The sequence below is a fragment of the Notothenia rossii genome (genome assembly GCF_949606895.1).
Source record: "Notothenia rossii genome assembly, chromosome: 3".
Lineage (NCBI taxonomy): Eukaryota > Metazoa > Chordata > Actinopteri > Perciformes > Nototheniidae > Notothenia > Notothenia rossii.
Window position 1 is genome coordinate 77,289,818 of NC_136901.1, and position 20,781 is coordinate 77,310,598.

The 20,781-nt window shown below is 40.5% G+C and overlaps 1 protein-coding gene across 2 annotated transcripts in view; it reads left to right on the forward strand.

The window, feature by feature from the left end:
• The window catches only part of ahnak (AHNAK nucleoprotein), a 32,302-nt gene extending 11,995 nt beyond the window's left edge, over positions 1-20,307 (forward strand). The window contains exons 6-7 of one of the 2 annotated variants that reach the window (XM_079669426.1): positions 93-10,449; positions 10,807-20,307. In XM_079669426.1, the coding sequence (XP_079525552.1) occupies positions 93-10,449; positions 10,807-19,436 (18,987 nt within the window). In that variant the 3' untranslated portion in view covers positions 19,437-20,307. Of the gene's footprint in view, positions 1-92 lie in introns of both variants that reach the window. The other variant, XM_079669425.1, reaches the window with a different exon arrangement.
• The last annotated feature ends 474 nt before the right edge of the window (positions 20,308-20,781 follow it).

Sequence of the window (20,781 nt, forward strand, 5' to 3'; positions counted from 1 at the left end):
ACACAGATTTGTTTATTGGGAAGCTAATGAACAAAATACATATTATGTTAACATTTCTATATTATATAACATCCTGTCTTTTATATCAACAGGGCGGGGAGGATGAAGACTACAAAAGAATATACACAAAAAAGATTAAACCCAGGCTGAAGTCTGAAGACCTTGCAGAAGGCGTGGATGTTCGCACAGAGCGGCATAGCAGCACAAGCAGCGATGGAAGCACAATTACTACCGTCACCCGCCGCATCACGACCTACACTGTGGATATGCCGGGTGGCATAAGTGAGCAACTTGAACTTTCAAGCCCAGAGTTCAAGGGGCTAAGGCAAGAATCTGGTGATGGCTCTTCTCATACCATAATCTCACATGGCAGCCCCACAGGTAAAGTGGGAGCAGAGGGGAACGTTTTTGACTCAAGCAATGTCTCTTACACTGGGCCACAAGTTGGCTCCATAGAGACACGCTGGGGTACTGGGGGAGTTCAAACCACAAGAACTTCAGGAGAGGTAGAAGGTCTCAGATTTAAAGGGCCTAACTTTGGAGGATCAGGGAGCCAGGGGGGCAGTGAGATTTCAAGTAGGAGTGGAGAGCAAGTTGATGGAGGTATGCAGGTGTTAGGAACAAGCATGACAGTAAGAGACAGCGCAAACACCGATAAGCATGTTGCAATAGGAGGGTTCGGGGGTGGAGATGAGAATGGAGGGTTAACTAATCTGTCTTCACCAGGAAAGAGTGTGACGATTTCGACTTCATCCATGTTTAAAACACAGGAGGGAAGTGTTGACACCAGTTTAGATGAGAAGAAAAAGTTAAAGTTATCTGAAATCAGTTACCCGCAGGCAAAGGGATCAGGCCGTTTGGACAATTCGAATGTCCGACTTGAAGGAGGTTCCATATGTGTTGATAAAGAATTGAGTGATGGCAGGATAGGAGGATCGGCAATACAAAAAGGCAAAATCACCTCTGGATTTTCATCAGGGCCAGGAAAGATTTCAATGGCAGGGCGGGATGTCGACCTTACAGGTTCAAAGTTCAAAGGTGAGCTTGATGCTGAACTGCCAAGCACAAAGGTTCAAATTCCTTCCCTATCTGGGCCAAATAAAGATGTAAACCTAAGGGGTTCCAAAGTAGAGGGGAATATTGATGTTACAGTGACTGAGGGAGGAATAAAGACAGACAACATAGATATTAAAAGTCCCACTTTTAATATTAAGGAGAAAGAAGGAGATTCAAAAATGCCTCGGATAAAGATATCATCATTTGGGGTCAAGGGGACAAAAGTTGACGCAAAAACTTCTGGGGTTGACATTGAAGGAGCAGAAATTGATGGTGGAAAGTCTGATGTAAAAGTGGAAGGAGCGAAAATCAAGATACAATCATTTGGCTTCACAGGTCAGAAGGTTGAAGCTTCAGATGTTGATGTAAAACTTGCCAAACCTGGAATTGATTTCAGGGTACCTGAGGTTGATGTCAATGCATCCAAAGTTAATGTTAAAAGCCCATATGTAGACATTAATGCTTCCAAAGTGGATATTGACTATGAGGGACCTCGAGGTGGATTTAACCAGTCGAAATGTGCAATGCCATCCATTGGCATGAAAAGTCAGGAACTGGAAGCTCCCAAAATAAAAGGGAATGTGGACGTGTCAGTGCCAAAGATATTTGGGTTGAAAGGTCCAAAAGTGGAGGGTCCAGATGTTGATGTTAACCTTCCTAAAGGTAACATTGATTTGAAAGGACCTGGAGTGGACATTAAAGGTCCACAGGTTGAAATGCCTAAATTCAAAATACCGTCCTTTGGCGTAAAAACTCCAAATGTTGAAGGATCAGAGGGTGATGTCACCCTCTCAAAAGTTGACATTGAAATGAAGGCCCCTGACATGGACGTGAAAGGACCAGATTTTGCCGGCAAAAGTACAAGTGGTAAAATCGGAGGACCAGCATTCAAACTGCCCAGCATTTCTGGACCAAAAATTCCAGATGTGGATTTACACCTCAAAGGACCCAAAGTCAAGGGGGATGTCGATGTGTCATCTTCAAAAGTTGAAGGAGACATTTTTGATATTAACCTGAAAGGCCCTAAAATCAAAGGGGATGTGAACGTGTCAGTGCCAAAGATATCAACTGACATACAAAGACCTGAAGTTAAAATCAAAGGTCCAGGAGTTGACATTGAAGGGCCAAAGGGTAGATTTGAAATGCCAAAACCCAAAATGCCATCATTTGGGTTAAAAGGTACAAAAGTGGAGGGTCCAGACGTTGATGTTAACCTTCCTAAAGCTGACTTTCATGTGAAAGCACCTGAAGTTGACATTGGAGGTCCAAAAGTTCATATTGAAGGAGGAGATGTTGATGGCCAAAAAGGAACATTCAAAATGCCGAAAATCCAAATGCCATCATTTGGCTTGAAAGGTCCAAAAGTGGAGGGTACAGACATTGATATTAAACTTCCCAAAGCTGAAATTGATGTTAAAGGACCCAAGGTTGACCTCAAAGGACTAGATGTCAATGTTGAAGGCCCTGATGCAAAATTAAAAGGAACCAATATCAAACTGTCCAGCAGTTCTGGACCGAAAATTCCCATGCCAGATGTGGATTTCAACCTGAAAAGCCCCAAACTCAAAGGCGATGTGGACATGTCAATGCCAAAGATAAAAGGAGACATAAGAACAACCAACGTTGAAATCAAAGGTCCAGGAGTTGACATTGAAGGGCCAAAGGGTAGATTTGAAATGCCAAAACCCAAAATGCCATCATTTGGGTTAAAAGGTACAAAAGTGGAGGGTCCAGACGTTGATGTTAACCTTCCTAAAGCTGACTTTCATGTGAAAGCACCTGAAGTTGACATTGGAGGTCCAAAAGTTCATATTGAAGGAGGAGATGTTGATGGCCAAAAAGGAACATTCAAAATGCCGAAAATCCAAATGCCATCATTTGGCTTGAAAGGTCCAAAAGTGGAGGGTACAGACATTGATATTAAACTTCCCAAAGCTGAAATTGATGTTAAAGGACCCAAGGTTGACCTCAAAGGACTAGATGTCAATGTTGAAGGCCCTGATGCAAAATTAAAAGGAACCAATATCAAACTGTCCAGCAGTTCTGGACCGAAAATTCCCATGCCAGATGTGGATTTCAACCTGAAAAGCCCCAAACTCAAAGGCGATGTGGACATGTCAATGCCAAAGATAAAAGGAGACATAAAAACAACCAACGTTGAAATCAAAGGTCCAGGAGTTGACATTGAAGGGCCAAAGGGTAGATTTGAAATGCCAAAACCCAAAATGCCATCATTTGGGTTAAAAGGTACAAAAGTGGAGGGTCCAGACGTTGATGTTAACCTTCCTAAAGCTGACTTTCATGTGAAAGCACCTGAAGTTGACATTGGAGGTCCAAAAGTTCATATTGAAGGAGGAGATGTTGATGGCCAAAAAGGAACATTCAAAATGCCGAAAATCCAAATGCCATCATTTGGCTTGAAAGGTCCAAAAGTGGAGGGTACAGACATTGATATTAAACTTCCCAAAGCTGAAATTGATGTTAAAGGACCCAAGGTTGACCTCAAAGGACTAGATGTCAATGTTGAAGGCCCTGATGCAAAATTAAAAGGAACCAATATCAAACTGTCCAGCAATTCTGGACCGAAAATTCCCATGCCAGATGTGGATTTCAACCTGAAAAGCCCCAAACTCAAAGGCGATGTGGACATGTCAATGCCAAAGATAAAAGGAGACATAAAAACAACCAACGTTGAAATCAAAGGTCCAGGAGTTGACATTGAAGGGCCAAAGGGTAGATTTGAAATGCCAAAACCCAAAATGCCATCATTTGGGTTAAAAGGTACAAAAGTGGAGGGTCCAGACGTTGATGTTAACCTTCCTAAAGCTGACTTTCATGTGAAAGCACCTGAAGTTGACATTGGAGGTCCAAAAGTTCATATTGAAGGAGGAGATGTTGATGGCCAAAAAGGAACATTCAAAATGCCGAAAATCCAAATGCCATCATTTGGCTTGAAAGGTCCAAAAGTGGAGGGTACAGACATTGATATTAAACTTCCCAAAGCTGAAATTGATGTTAAAGGACCCAAGGTTGACCTCAAAGGACTAGATGTCAATGTTGAAGGCCCTGATGCAAAATTAAAAGGAACCAATATCAAACTGTCCAGCAGTTCTGGACCGAAAATTCCCATGCCAGATATGGATTTCAACCTGAAAAGCCCCAAACTCAAAGGCGATGTGGACATGTCAATGCCAAAGACAAAAGGAGACATAAACAGACCTGAAGTTGACATCAAATGTCCAGATGTTGACATTGAAGGGACAAAGAGTGGCTTTAAAATGCCTAACATCAAAATGCCATCATGGAACATCAAAGGTTCCAAGTGTGAAGGTCCAGAAGTTGATATAAACCTTCCTGAAGCGAACATTGATGTTAAAACACCTGATGTTGACATTACAGGTCCAGCGGTTGATGTTGAAGGGCCAAAAGGTGGCTTTGAAATGCCGAAAATCAAAATGCCATCATTTGGCTTGAAAGGACCAAAAGTGGAGGGTCCAGACATTAATATTAACCTTCCCAAAGCTGATATTGATGTTAAAGCGCCCGACTTGGATATTAAAGGACCAGATGTTGACATTGAAAGTCCAAGTGGTAAAATCAAAGGTCACAAATTCAAAATGCCAACCATTTCAGGACCAAATCTCTCCATGCCAAATGTTGATTTTAACCTGAAAGGCCCCAAACTCAAAGGCGATGTGGACATGTCAATGCCAAAGATAAAAGGAGACATAAAAACACCTGAAGTTGACATCAAATGTCCAGATGTTGACCTTGAAGGGACAAAGAGTGGCTTTAAAATGCCTAACATCCACATGCCATCATGGAACACCAAAGGTCCAAAGTTTGAAGGTCCAGAAGTTGATATAAACCTTCCTGGAGCGAACATTGATGTTAAAACACCGGAAGTTGACATTAAAGGGCCCAAAATAAAGGGAGATCTGGATTTCTCCGTTCCAAAGATTAAGGGTAACATAAAAGCTCCCAAGATGGATATTGAAGGACCAGAAGTTGACTTTGATGGCGACAAAGGAAGATTCAAAATGCCTACATTTAAAATGCCATCCTTTGGGTTGAAAGGCCCACATGTTGAAGGACCAGACATTGATGTCAGCATCCCAACAGCTGATATTGATGTTAATGCCCCTCACTTGGATATTAAAGGACCAGATGTCGACATTGAAAGTCCAAGTGGTAAAATCAAAGGTCATACCTTCAAAATGCCAACCATTTCAGGACCAAATCTCTCCATGCCAAATGTTGATTTTAACCTGAAAGGCCCCAAACTCAAAGGTGATGTGGACATGTCAATGCCAAAGATAAAAGGAGACATACAAACACCTGAAGTTGACATCAAATGTCCAGATGTTGACCTTGAAGGGACAAAGAGTGGCTTTAAAATGCCTAACATCCACATGCCATCATGGAACACCAAAGGTTCAAAGTTTGAAGGTCCAGAAGTTGATATAAACCTTCCTGGAGCGAACATTGATGTTAAAACACCGGAAGTTGACATTAAAGGGCCCAACATAAAGGGAGATCTGGATTTCTCCGTTCCAAAGATTAAGGGTAACATAAAAGCTCCCAAGATGGATATTGAAGGACCAGAAGTTGACTTTGATGGCGACAAAGGAAGATTCAAAATGCCTACATTTAAAATGCCATCCTTTGGGTTGAAAGGTCCACATGTTGAAGGACCAGACATTGATGTCAGCATCCCAACAGCTGATATTGATGTTAATGCCCCTCACTTGGATATTAAAGGACCAGATGTCGACATTGAAAGTCCAAGTGGTAAAATCAAAGGTCACAAATTCAAAATGCCAACCATTTCAGGACCAAATCTCTCCATGCCAAATGTTGATTTTAACCTGAAAGGCCCCAAACTCAAAGGTGATATGGACATGTCAATGCCAAAGATAAAAGGAGACATAAAAACACCTGATGTTGACATAACAGGTCCAGGGGTTGATGTTGAAGGGCCAAAAGGTGGCTTTGAAATGCCGAAAATTAAAATGCCATCATTTGGCTTGAAAGGTCCAAAAGTGGAGGGTCCAGACATTAATATTAACCTTCCCAAAGCTGATATTGATGTTGAAGGACCTAGCATTGACCTCAAAGGGCTAGATGTCAATGTTGACGGTCCTGATGCAAAATTAAAAGGATCCAAAATCAATCTGCCCAGCATTTCTAGACCAAACATCTCCATGCCAGATGTGGATTTCAACCTGAAAGGTCCCAAACTCAAAGGCGATATGGACATGTCAATGCCAAAGATAAAAGGAGACATTAAAACATCTGAAATTGACATCAAATGTCCAGATGTTGATATTGAAGGGACAAAGAGTAGCTTTAAAATGCCTCACATCAAAATGCCATCATGGAACATCAAAGGTTCCAAGTGTGAAGGTCCAGAAGTTGATATAAACCTTCCGGAAGCGAATATTGATGTTAAAACACCTGATGTTGACATAACAGGTCCAGCAGTTGATTTTGAAGGGCCAAAAGGTGGCTTTGAAATGCCGAACATCAAAATGCCATCATTTGGCTTCAAAGGACCAAAAGTGGAGGGTCCAGACATTAATATTAACCTCCCCAAAGCTGATATTGATGTTAATGCCCCTCACTTGGATATTAAAGGACCAGATGTCGATATTGAAAGTCCAAGTGGTAAGATCAAAGGTCACAAATTCAAAATGCCGACCATTTCAGGACCAAATCTCTCGATGCCAGATCTTGATTTTAACCTGAAAGGCCCCAAACTCAAAGGCGATATGGACATGTCAATGCCAAAGATAAAAGGAGACATACAAACACCTGAAGTTGACATCAAATGTCCAGATGTTGACATTGAAGGGACAAAGAGTGGCTTTAAAATGCCTAACATCCACATGCCATCATGGAAAACCAAAGGTCCAAAGTTTGAAGGCCCAGAAGTTGATATAAACCTTCCTGAAGCGAACATTGATGTTAAAACACCGGATGTTGACATTAAAGGGCCCAACATAAAGGGAGATCTGGATTTCTCCGTTCCAAAGATTAAGGGTAACATAAAAGCTCCCAAGATGGATATTGAAGGACCAGAAGTTGACTTTGATGGCGACAAAGGAAAATTCAAAATGCCGACATTTAAAATGCCATCCTTTGGGTTGAAAGATCCACATGTTGAAGGACCAGACATTGATGTCAGCATCCCAAAAGCTGATATTGATGTTAATGCGCCTCACTTGGATATTAAAGGACCAGATGTCGACATTGAAAGTCCAAGTGGTAAAATCAAAGGTCACAAATTCAAAATGCCAACCATTTCAGGACCAAATCTCTCCATGCCAAATGTTGACTTTAACCTGAAAGGCCCCAAACTCAAAGGTGATGTGGACATGTCAATGCCAAAGATAAAAGGAGTCATAAAAACACCTGATGTTGAAATCAATGCTCCAGCGGTTGATATTGAAGTGCCAAAGAGTGACTTTAAAATGCCTAAAACTGAACTTGAGGGACCAGATGCTACAATTGACGTGCCAGAAATGGGCGGGAAGAAAAGTAAATTTAAAATGCCAAAGTTTGGATTTAAGAGCCCTAAGATAAAGACCCCGGAAACCAATGTTGAAATGGTAAAAGGGGATATCAGCATCAAAGGGAAATCTGGTAGCTATGAAGGTTTTGATTCTGACCTTGGATTGACTGGTCCGAAAACTAAAGGATCCAAATTCAAGATGCCAAAATTTGGTTTCAAAGGCCCCAAAGTCGAAATGCCTGAGGTTGATATTAATCTTCCCAAAGCTAGCATTGATATTACAACTCCAAATGTTGAAAGTGAAGGACCAGATGTTAAAATGAAGGGAACTAAACTGAAAATGCCAACCATCTCAGGAACAAACATAGACATGCCAGATGTTGATTTTAATCTGAAAGGCCCCAAAATCAAAGGCAATTTGGACATGTCAATGCCAAAGATGAAAGGAGACATAAAAACACCTGATTTTGACATTACAGGTCCAGCGGTTGACCTTGAAGGGCCAAAAGGTGGCTTTGAAATGCCGAAAATCAAAATGCCATCGTTTGGCTTGAAAGGTCAAAAAGTGGAGGGTCCAGACATTAATATTAACCTTCCCAAAGCTGATATTGATGTTAAAGCGCCTGACTTGGACATCAAAGGACCAGGTTTTGACATTGAAAGTCCAAGTGGTGAAGTCAAAGGTCATACCTTCAAAATGCCAACCATTTCAGTGCCAAAAATCTCCATGCCAAATGTTGATTTTAACCTGAAAGGCCCTAAACTCAAAGGTGATGTGGACATGTCAATGCCAAAGATGAAAGGAGACTTAAAAACACCTGAAGTTGACATCAATTGTCCAGATGTCGACATTGAAAGTCCAAGTGGTAAAATCAAAGGTCACAAATTCAAAATGCCAACCATTTCAGGACCAAATCTCTCCATGCCAAATGTTGATTTTAACCTGAAAGGCCCCAAACTCAAAGGCGATTTGGACATGTCAATGCCAAAGATAAAAGGAGACATACAAACACCTGATGTTGACATTACAGGTCCAGCGGTTGATGTTGAAGGGCCAAAAGGTGGCTTTGAAATGCCGAAAATCAAAATGCCATCGTTTGGCTTGAAAGGTCCAAAAGTGGAGGGTCCAGACATTAATATTAACCTTCCCAAAGCTGATATTGATGTTAAAGCGCCTGACTTGGACATCAAGGGACCAGGTTTTGACATTGAAAGTCCAAGTGGTAAGATCAAAGGTCACAAATTCAAAATGCCAACCATTTCAGGACCAAATCTCTCCATGCCAAATGTTGATTTTAATCTGAAAGGCCCCAAACTCAAAGGCGATGTGGACATGTCAATGCCAAAGACAAAAGGAGACATAAAAACACCTGAAGTTGACATAACATGTCCAGATGTTGACATTGAAGGGACAAAGAGTGGCTTTAAAATGCCTAACATCCACATGCCATCATGGAACATCAAAGGTCCAAAGTTTGACGGTCCAGAAGTTGATATAAACCTTCCTGAAGCAAACATTGATGTTAAAACACCGGATGTTGACATTAAAGGGCCCAACATAAGGGGAGATCTGGATTTCTCCGTTCCAAAGATTAAGGGTAACATAAAATCTCCCAAGATGGATATTGAAGGACCAGAAGTTGACTTTGATGGCGACAAAGGAAGATTCAAAATGCCTACATTTAAAATGCCATCCTTTGGGTTGAAAGGTCCACATGTTGAAGGACCAGGCATTGATGTCAGCATCCCAACAGCTGATATTGATGTTAATGCCCCTCACTTGGATATTAAAGGACCAGATTTCGACATTGAAAGTCCAAGTGGTAAAATCAAAGGTCACAAATTCAAAATGCCAACCATTTCAGGACCAAATCTCTCCATGCCAAATGTTGACTTTAACCTGAAAGGCCCCAAACTCAAAGGCGATGTGGACATGTCAATGCCAAAGATAAAAGGAGACATACAAACACCTGAAGTAGACATAAAATGTCCAGATGTTGACATTGAAGGGACAAAGGGTGGCTTTGAAATGCCGAAAATCAAAATGCCATCATTTGGCTTGAAAGGTCCAAAAGTGGAGGGTCCAGACATTAATATTAACCTTCCCAAAGCTGATATTGATGTTAGAGCGCCTGACTTGGATATCAAAGGACCAGGTATTGACATTGAAAGTCCAAGTGGTAAAATCAAAGGTCATACCTTCAAAATGCCAACCATTTCAATGCCAAACATCTCCATGCCAAATGTTGATTTTAACCTGAAAGGCCCCAAAGTCAAAGGCGATGTGGACATGTCAATGCCAAAGATAAAAGGAGACATACAAACACCTGAAGTTGACATCAAATGTCCAGATGTTGACATTGAAGGGACAAAGAGTGGCTTTAAAATGCCTAACATCCACATGCCATCATGGAACACCAAAGGTCCAAAGTTTGACGGTCCAGAAGTTGATATAAACCTTCCTGAAGCAAAGATTGATGTTAAAACACCGGATGTTGACATTAAAGGGCCCAACATAAAGGGAGATCTGGATTTCTCCGTTCCAAAGATTAAGGGTAACATAAAAGCTCCCAAGATGGATATTGAAGGACCAGAAGTTGACTTTGATGGCGACAAAGGAAAATTCAAAATGCCTACATTTAAAATGCCATCCTTTGGGTTGAAAGGTCCACATATTGAAGGACCAGACATTGATGTCAGCATCCCAACAGCTGATATTGATGGTAATACCCCTCACTTGGATATTAAAGGACCAGATGTCGACATTGAAAGTCCAAGTGGTAAGATCAAAGGTCACAAATTCAAAATGCCAACCATTTCAGGACCAAATCTCTCCATGCCAAATGTTGATTTTAACCTGAAAGGCCCCAAACTCAAAGGTGAAATGGACATGTCAATGCCAAAGATAAAAGGAGACATAAAAACACCTGATGTTGACATTACAGGTCCAGGGGTTGACCTTGAAGGGCCAAAAGGTGGCTTTGAAATGCCGAAAATCAAAATGCCATCGTTTGGCTTGAAAGGTCCAAAAGTGGAGGGTCCAGACATTAATATTAACCTTCCCAAAGCTGATATTGATTTTAAAGCGCCTGACTTAGATATCAAAGGACCAGGTATTGACATTGAAAGTCCAAGTGGTAAAATCAAAGGTCATACCTTCAAAATGCCAACCATTTCAATGCCAAACATCTCCATGCCAAATGTTGATTTTAACCTGAAAGGCCCCAAAGTCAAAGGCGATGTGGACATGTCAATGCCAAAGATAAAAGGAGACATACAAACACCTGAAGTTGACATCAAATGTCCAGATGTTGACCTTGAAGGGACAAAGAGTGGCTTTAAAATGCCTAACATCCACATGCCATCATGGAACATCAAAGGTCCAAAGTTTGAAGGTCCAGAAGTTGATATAAACCTTCCTGAAGCGAACATTGATGTTAAAACACCGGATGTTGACATTAAAGGGCCCAACATAAAGGGAGATCTGGATTTCTCCGTTCCAAAGATTAAGGGTAACATAAAAGCTCCCAAGATGGATATTGAAGGACCAGAAGTTGACTTTGATGGAGACAAAGGAAAATTCAAAATGCCTACATTTAAAATGCCATCCTTTGGGTTGAAAGGTCCACATGTTGAAGGACCAGACATTGATGTCAGCATCCCAACAGCTGCTATTGATGTTAATGCCCCTCACTTGGATATTAAAGGACCAGATGTCGATATTGAAAGTCCAAGTGGTAAAATCAAAGGTCACAAATTCAAAATGCCAACCATTTCAGGACCAAACATCTCCATGCCAGATTTTGATTTTAACCTGAAAGGCCCCAAACTCAAAGGTGATATGGACATGTCAATGCCAAAGATAAAAGGAGACATAAAAACACCTGATTTTGACCTTACAGGTCCAGCGGTTGACCTTGAAGGGCCAAAAGGTGGCTTTGAAATGCCGAAAATCAAAATGCCATCGTTTGGCTTGAAAGGTCCAAAAGTGGAGGGTCCAGACATGAATATTAACCTTCCCAAAGCTGATATTGATGTTAAAGCGCCTAACTTGGATATCAAAGGACCAGGTATTGACATTGAAAGTCCAAGTGGTAAAATCAAAGGTCATACCTTCAAAATGCCAACCATTTCAATGCCAAACATCTCCATGCCAAATGTTGATTTTAACCTGAAAGGCCCCAAAGTCAAAGGCGATGTGGACATGTCAATGCCAAAGATAAAAGGAGACATACAAACACCTGAAGTTGACATCAAATGTCCAGATGTTGACATTGAAGGGACAAAGGGTGGATTTAAAATGCCTAACATCCACATGCCATCATGGAACATCAAAGGTCCAAAGTTTGAAGGTCCAGAAGTTGATATAAACCTTCCTGAAGCGAACATTGATGTCAAAACACCGGATGTTGACATTAAAGGGCCCAACATAAAGGGAGATCTGGATTTCTCCGTTCCAAAGATTAAGGGTAACATAAAAGCTCCCAAGATGGATATTGAAGGACCAGAAGTTGACTTTGATGGCGACAAAGGAAGATTCAAAATGCCTACATTTAAAATGCCATCCTTTGGGTTGAAAGGTCCACATGTTGAAGGACCAGACATTGATGTCAGCATCCCAACAGCTGATATTGATGTTAATGCCCCTCACTTGGATATTAAAGGACCAGATGTCGACATTGAAAGTCCAAGTGGTAAAATCAAAGGTCACAAATTCAAAATGCCAACCATTTCAGGACCAAATCTCTCCATGCCAAATGTTGACTTTAACCTGAAAGGCTCCAAACTCAAAGGCGATATGGACATGTCAATGCCAAAGATTAAAGGAGACATAAAAACACCTGATTTTGACCTTACAGGTCCAGCGGTTGACCTTGAAGGGCCAAAAGGTGGCTTTGAAATGCCGAAAATCAAAATGCCATCGTTTGGCTTGAAAGGTCCAAAAGTGGAGGGTCCAGACATTAATATTAACCTTCCCAAAGCTGATATTGATGTTAAAGCGCCTACCTTGGATATCAAAGGACCAGGTATTGACATTGAAAGTCCAAGTGGTAAAATCAAAGGTCACAAATTCAAAATGCCAACCATTTCAGGACCAAATCTCTCCATGCCAAATGTTGATTTTAACCTGAAAGGCCCCAAACTCAAAGGCGATGTGGACATGTCAATGCCAAAGATAAAAGGAGACATAAAAACACCTGAAGTTGACCTCAAATGTCCAGATGTTGACCTTGAAGGGACAAAGAGTGGCTTTAAAATGCCTAACATCCACATGCCATCATGGAACATCAAAGGTCCAAAGTTTGAAGGTCCAGAAATTGATATAAACCTTCCTGAAGCAAACATTGATGTTAAAACACCGGATGTTGACATTAAAGGGCCCAACATAAAGGGAGATCTGGATTTCTCCGTTCCAAAGATTAAGGGTAACATAAAAGCTCCCAAGATGGATATTGAAGGACCAGAAGTTGACTTTGATGGCGACAAAGGAAGATTCAAAATGCCTACATTCAAAATGCCATCCTTTGGGTTGAAAGGTCCACATGTTGAAGGACCAGACATTGATGTCAGCATCCCAACAGCTGATATTGATGTTAATGCCCCTCACTTGGATATTAAAGGACCAGATGTCGACATTGAAAGTCCAAGTGGTAAAATCAAAGGTCACAAATTCAAAATGCCAACCATTTCAGGACCAAATCTCTCCATGCCAAATGTTGACTTTAACCTGAAAGGCTCCAAACTCAAAGGCGATATGGACATGTCAATGCCAAAGATTAAAGGAGACATAAAAACACCTGATTTTGACATTACAGGTCCAGCGGTTGACGTTGAAGGGCCAAAAGGTGGCTTTGAAATGCCGAAAATCAAAATGCCATCGTTTGGCTTGAAAGGTCCAAAAGTGGAGGGTCCAGACATTAATATTAACCTTCCCAAAGCTGATATTGATGTTAGAGCGCCTGACTTGGACATCAAAGGACCAGGTTTTGACATTGAAAGTCCAAGTGGTAAAGTCAAAGGTCATACCTTCAAAATGCCAACCATTTCAGTGCCAAACATCTCCATGCCAAATGTTGATTTTAACCTGAAAGGCCCCAAACTCAAAGGCGATATGGACATGTCAATGCCAAAGATAAAAGGAGACATAAAAACACCTGAAGTTGACATCAAATGTCCAGATGTTGACATTGAAGGGACAAAGAGTGGCTTTAAAATGCCTAACATCCACATGCCATCATGGAACATCAAAGGTCCAAAGTTTGACGGTCCAGAAGTTGATATAAACCTTCCTGAAGCGAATATTGATGTTAAAACACCAAATGTTGACATTAAAGGGCCCAACATAAAGGGAGATCTGGATTTCTCCGTTCCAAAGATTAAGGGTAACATAAAAGCTCCCAAGATGGATATTGAAGGACCAGAAGTTGACTTTGATGGCGACAAAGGAAGATTCAAAATGCCTACATTTAAAATGCCATCCTTTGGGTTGAAAGGTCCACATGTTGAAGGACCAGACATTGATGTCAGCATCCCAACAGCTGATATTGATGTTAATGCCCCTCACTTGGATATTAAAGGACCAGATGTCGACATTGAAAGTCCAAGTGGTAAAATCAAAGGTCACACATTCAAAATGCCAACCATTTCAGGACCAAATCTCTCCATGCCAGATTTTGATTTTAACCTTAAAGGCCCTAAACTCAAAGGTGATGTGGACATGTCAATGCCAAAGATAAAAGGAGACATAAAAACACCTGATGTGGACATTACAGGTCCAGCGGTTGATGTCGAAGGGCCAAAAGGTGGCTTTGAAATGCCGAAAATCAAAATGCCATCGTTTGGCTTGAAAGGTCCAAAAGTTGAGGGTCCAGACATTAATATTAACCTTCCCAAAGCTGATATTGATGTTAAAGCGCCTGACTTGGACATCAAGGGACCAGGTTTTGACATTGAAAGTCCAAGTGGTAAAATCAAAGGTCATACCTTCAAAATGCCAACCATTTCAATGCCAAACATCTCCATGCCAAATGTTGATTTTAACCTGAAAGGCCCCAAACTCAAAGGCGATGTGGACATGTCAATGCCAAAGATAAAAGGAGACATACAAACACCTGAAGTTGACATCAAATGTCCAGATGTTGACATTGAAGGGACAAAGGGTGGATTTAAAATGCCTAACATCCACATGCCATCATGGAACATCAAAGGTCCAAAGTTTGACGGTCCAGAAGTTGATATAAACCTTCCTGAAGCGAATATTGATGTTAAAACACCGGATGTTGACATTAGAGGGCCCAACATAAAGGGAGATCTGGATTTCTCCGTTCCAAAGATTAAGGGTAACATAAAAGCTCCCAAGATGGATATTGAAGGACCAGAAGTTGACTTTGATGGCGACAAAGGAAGATTCAAAATGCCTACATTTAAAATGCCATCCTTTGGGTTGAAAGGTCCACATGTTGAAGGACCAGACATTGATGTCAGCATCCCAACAGCTGATATTGATGTTAATGCCCCTCACTTGGATATTAAAGGACCAGATGTTGACATTGAAAGTCCAAGTGGTAAGATCAAAGGTCACAAATTCAAAATGCCAACCATTTCAGGACCAAATCTTTCCATGCCAAATGTTGATTTTAACCTGAAAGGCCCCAAACTCAAAGGCGATATGGACATGTCAATGCCAAAGATAAAAGGAGACATAAAAACACCTGAAGTTGACATCAAATGTCCAGATGTTGACATTGAAGGGACAAAGAGTGGCTTTAAAATGCCTCACATTAAAATGCCATCATGGAACATCAAAGGTCCAAAGTTTGAAGGTCCAGAAGTTGATATAAACCTTCCTGAAGCGAACATTGATGTTAAAACACCGGATGTTGACATTAAAGGGCCCAAAATAAAGGGAGATCTGGATTTCTCTGTTCCAAAGATTAAGGGTAACATAAAATCTCCCAAGATTGATATTGCAGGACCAGATGTTGAAATTGATGGCCACAAAGGAAGATTTAAAATGCCTAAATTTAAAATGCCATCCTTTGGAGGGAAAGGACCACATGTTGAAGGACCAGAAGTTGATGTTGATCTTAATGCCCCTAACTTGGATATCAAAGGACCAGGTTTTGACATTGAAAGTCCAAGTGGTAAAACCAAAGGTCACACATTCAAAATTCCAAGCTTTTCAGGGCCAAAAATCTCCATGCCAGATGTGGATTTTAACCTGAAAGGCGCCAAAATCAAAGGCGATGTAGACATGTCAGTGCCAAAGATATCCGGAGGAATAAAAACACCGGAGCTTGACATCAAATGTCCAGAGGTTGATATTGAAGGTCCAAAGGGTCAATTTGAAATGCCTAAATTCAAAATGCCATCATGGAACACCCAAGGTCCCAAAGTTGACGCTCCTGAAGTTGATATAAAGGGAGATTTGGATGTATCAGGTCGTAAGATTGAGGGTAACATAAGAGCCCCCAAGATGGATATCGAAGGACCAGATGTTGACTTTGATGGCGTCAAAGGTGGATTTAAAAGACCTACATTTAAAATGCCATCCTTTGGGTTTAAAGGTCCAAATATTGAAGGACCAGAAGTTGATGTCAGCATCCCAAAAGCTGACATTAATGTAAATGCCCCTGATTTGGAATTAAAAGGACCAGATTTTGACATTCAAAGTCCAAGTGGTAAAGTCAAAGGTCACACATTCACAATGCCAAGCATTTCAGGGCCAAACATCTCCATGCCAAATGTTGATTTTAACCTGAAAGGCCCCAAACTCAAAGGCGATGTTGACATGTCAATGCCAAAGATAAAAGGAGACATTAAAACACCTGAAGTTGACATCGAATGTCCAGATGTTGACCTTGAAGGGACAAAGGGTGGCTTTAAAATGCCTAACATCAAAATGCCATCATGGAACATCAAAGGTCCAAAGTTTGAAGGTCCAGAAGTTGATATAAACCTTCCTGAAGCGAACATTGATGTCAAAACACCTGACGTTGACATTAAAGGGCCCAACATAAAGGGAGATCTGGATTTCTCCGTTCCAAAGATTAAGGGTAACATAAAAGCTCCCAAGATGGATATTGAAGGACCAGAAGTTGACTTTGATGGCGACAAAGGAAGATTCAAAATGCCTACATTTAAAATGCCAACCTTTGGAGGGAAAGGACCCAATGTTGAAGGACCAGAAGTTGATGTTGATCTTAATGCCCCTAACTTGGATATCAAAGGACCAGATTTTGACATTCAAAGTCCAAGTGGTAAAGTCAAAGGTCACACATTCACAATGCCAAGCATTTCAGGGCCGAACATCTCCATGCCAAATGTTGATTTTAACCTGAAAGGCCCCAAACTCAAAGGCGATGTTGACATGTCAATGCCAAAGATCAAAGGAGACATTAAAACACCTGAAGTTGACATTAAATGTCCAGATGTTGACTTTGAAGGGACAAAGAGTGGCTTTAAAATGCCTAACATCAAAATGCCATCATGGAACATCAAAGGTCCAAAGTTTGACGGTCCAGAAGTTGATATAAACCTTCCTGAAGCAAACATTGATGTCAAAACACCTGAAGTTGACATTAAAGGGCCCAACATAAAGGGAGATCTGGATTTCTCCGTTCCAACGATTAAGGGTAACATAAAAGCTCCCAAGATGGATATTGAAGGACCAGAAGTTGACTTTGATGGCGACAAAGGAGGATTCAAAATGCCTTCATTTAAAATGCCATCCTTTGGGTTGAAAAGTCCACATGTTGAAGGACCAGACATTGATGTCAGCATCCCAAAAGCTGATATTGATGTTAATGCGCCTCACTTGGATATTAAAGGACCAGATGTCGACATTGAAAGTCCAAGTGGTAAAATCAAAGGTCACAAATTCAAAATGCCAACCATTTCAGGGCCAAATCTCTCCATGCCAAATGTTGATTTTAACCTGAAAGGCCCCAAACTCAAAGGCGATGTGGACATGTCAATGCCAAAGATAAAAGGAGACATAAAAACACCTGAAGTCGAAATCAAAGCTCCAGCGGTTGATATTGAAGGGCTGAAAGGTGGAATTAAAATGCCAAAAATCCAAATTCCATCATTTGGCTTCGAAGGTCCAAAAGTTGAGGTTCCAGATGTTGATATTAACCTTCCCAGAGCAGACATTGATGTGAAAGCACCTAAAGTTGACATCAATCTGAGAGGTCCCACAATCAAAGGTGATGTGGGAGTGTCAGTGCCAAAGATAGAGGGAGACATAGAAAAACCTGCTGTTGACATCAAAGGTCCACAGGTCGATTTTAAAGTTCCTAAGGGGGGATTTAAAATGCCTACAATGACCATGCCATCACTTAACATTAAAGATCCAAAGGTTGAGGGTTCAGCCTTCAACATAAACATTCCCAAAGGAAACATTGATGTGAAAGCACCTGATGTTGATTTCAAAGTGAAAGGTCAAAAAGTCAAAGGAAAAATAGATGCATCCTTGCCCAAATTGGATTCAGATATCAAAGGTCCAACCATCACTATGGAAGGTGTGTCTATTGATTCTGAAAAGACAGGTATAACATTTCCCAAGTTCAAAGGTCCTAAGTTTGGAATGAAATCCCCAGAAGTGGAAGGGAAAACCCTCATGTACAGTGTTGAAGCAAAAGGTTCCAAAACAGAACTACGTCTGCCAGGTAGTGACACAGGTCTTGATGCCCCTGACATTAATATCAACGTTAAGGGGAAGAAGGGGAAATTCAAACTTCCAAAAGTGAAAGGAAAGGCAAAGAAACCCGAAGTTGATATAGAAACGCCTGCAGTAGACCTGGATGTAGACACACCCAATATTCAAGTCAAGGGAACAAAGGTAAAGAAGCCGCGTTTTGGTAAGCTTCATTTTCCTGATGTGGAATTAGATATGAAATCTCCAAAATTGAAAGGTGATGGATCTTTACCAGAGGGCATTGACAGTCCAAATATTCATTTGGGAGGGACGGATATGAAATTTAAGACTCCTAATATTAAAATGCCAAATGTGAATGTAGCTTCTGATGTCGATACACATTTGAACAGAGAGGCAACTATGTCTGTAGGTTTTAAAGGCCCAAACAGAAATGTGAGCTATGGTGCAGAGCTTGATGCAAGTGCTTCAGGCCGCAGTGGAAGTGGGGCCCTTCATTACCCAGAAGGTACTGTAACATTTCCTAAAATCAAGGTACCACAATTTGGCATTATTCAGCCTCAGGAGGAAGTCCAGGGAGGTGAAGGAAGTTGGCAAGTTAGTTCACCAAATATTGAGGTTCCCAGTCCAGAACTTAGGCAAAGAGAAGGCAAAATAAGGGTAAAGATGCCAACATTCTTTGGCAAATCTAAAGCAAAGGGTAGTAGTGCGGGTGACCTTCGAGGACCAGAGGTAGGGTTGAGTACAAGTGGAAAAGGCGGTAAGGTACATACCGGGGGACTGACGGCTGGAAAATTAGAATTTGAGGGTGATCCTGGGCTCAGTGTGTCAGCTAAAGGAAAGTCAGCCTCACTAGATCTATTTAAGAAATCAAGGCATCGATCTTCTTCTCTGAGTGATGAGGGGGGGCCTGCAGTGAGTTCTCCTTCAGCTCACTTAGAAGCTGAGGGTGGCGACATTTCTTTAGACCTAGGAGAAAGCAAGGTCAAAGGAAAGAAAGGCAAGTTGAAGTTTGGCACCTTTGGAGGTTTCGGTGCAAAGTCAAAGGGCTCATATGAAGTGTCACTTGGTGGGGAGGGTGAAGCAGGTGCAGGTGTTTCTTTGCCCTCTAAGACATCGAGATTGTCTTCATCCTCCAGCAGTGACAGTGGTTCGAGAGGTGGTTTCAGGTTCCCAAGACTTGAACTTTCTGTTTCACCAAAAAAATGATGAACAAATTAATAATGAGATAAATTAAACCCTCTCATGTACACCCAAATAGACTCACCTAACATGGAGATTTTTAAAAAAGATTTTAACAATCTAAGGGGACGTACACAGTCATCTCAATTATGGTTAACTATGAGTAGTTACTTTTTTCAATGAATAGACAAGAGTGCATGAGATTGTTTAAAATCCCTTATCACTGTAAATAAGATTAAATTGTATTGTGATAATAACTTTTGTTTTTGTTTGTACATAGTCCAGATTTATTGAACATATGCCATATCATCCCATTCTCACAAGTAGTTTTAGTATTACAGGGTGGTCTTTTGTCCTATTGCATTATATTAAATTAATGGTATTAATGAATGGGTGTGGAATATTTGTATCCACAGAACATATAGTTACGATTTTTTTGAAGGAAAATGTTGTTTATACACAAACACAAATGCAAACAGTTATCAGTTTTTTTGTGTATTAAATGATTTAATTTTCAAGCTTTTGTTATTATATAATCAGTGCAAAGGCTATTTAGGAAACATCTAACTGGCACTTTCTAACACAATCCAAAGAATAATAGTGTTGTATATTCCTTAATCACAGAGAAAAATCCTGTTTGAACTACCAACTCTCTCAAATGCTGTCAGTACTTTACTGTTAATTTTGAAATAAACTTTATTAACCTTCAGAATCTGTACCATTTACAAAAAGTATGCAACGTATTAAACATATTTGCTTCCTATTCATGTGTCATTTTCATTCTGACCTGTTTTATTATCCTCTGTATTTTTTTTCTGTCACTCTCTCTTTGTACACAAACCTAATGATTATGTAATAAGATGTCACAAATAAAATCACTTTTTGATTGCGAACAGAATCAGTGTTGATTGAGAGTTGCTTAGTTTTTTATCAGATTTGAGATTTTACATTGTTCTTTTAATCAATATTTGCCATTGCTTTAATCGTGTGATAGGATACATGCAATATATGATTTAGTTTTGATTTCTTTCTACCACCGGAGTACGTTAGGTCTTTTCAACAGCGATTGCCAGAAGAAGTACTCAGATATTTTATTTAAGCAAAAGTAGCAATTGCACATTTTAAAAACACTCTTAAACAAGTTACAGTTCTGCATCAAAACATATTTATGAAAGTAAAAGTACCTTTCAGAATCATATAAACCACAAGATTATGATTATTGATGTACATGTGTCTATCACTGCTGGTAAAGGTGGAACTCAATTTCTTTACTTTATATCCTGCTGCCAGATGAACTTCCATATCGATAATAGTATTAAAAACTTGAAAAATATCCCTTTAAGGTACATTTAAAACAGATACAAATGTGCGT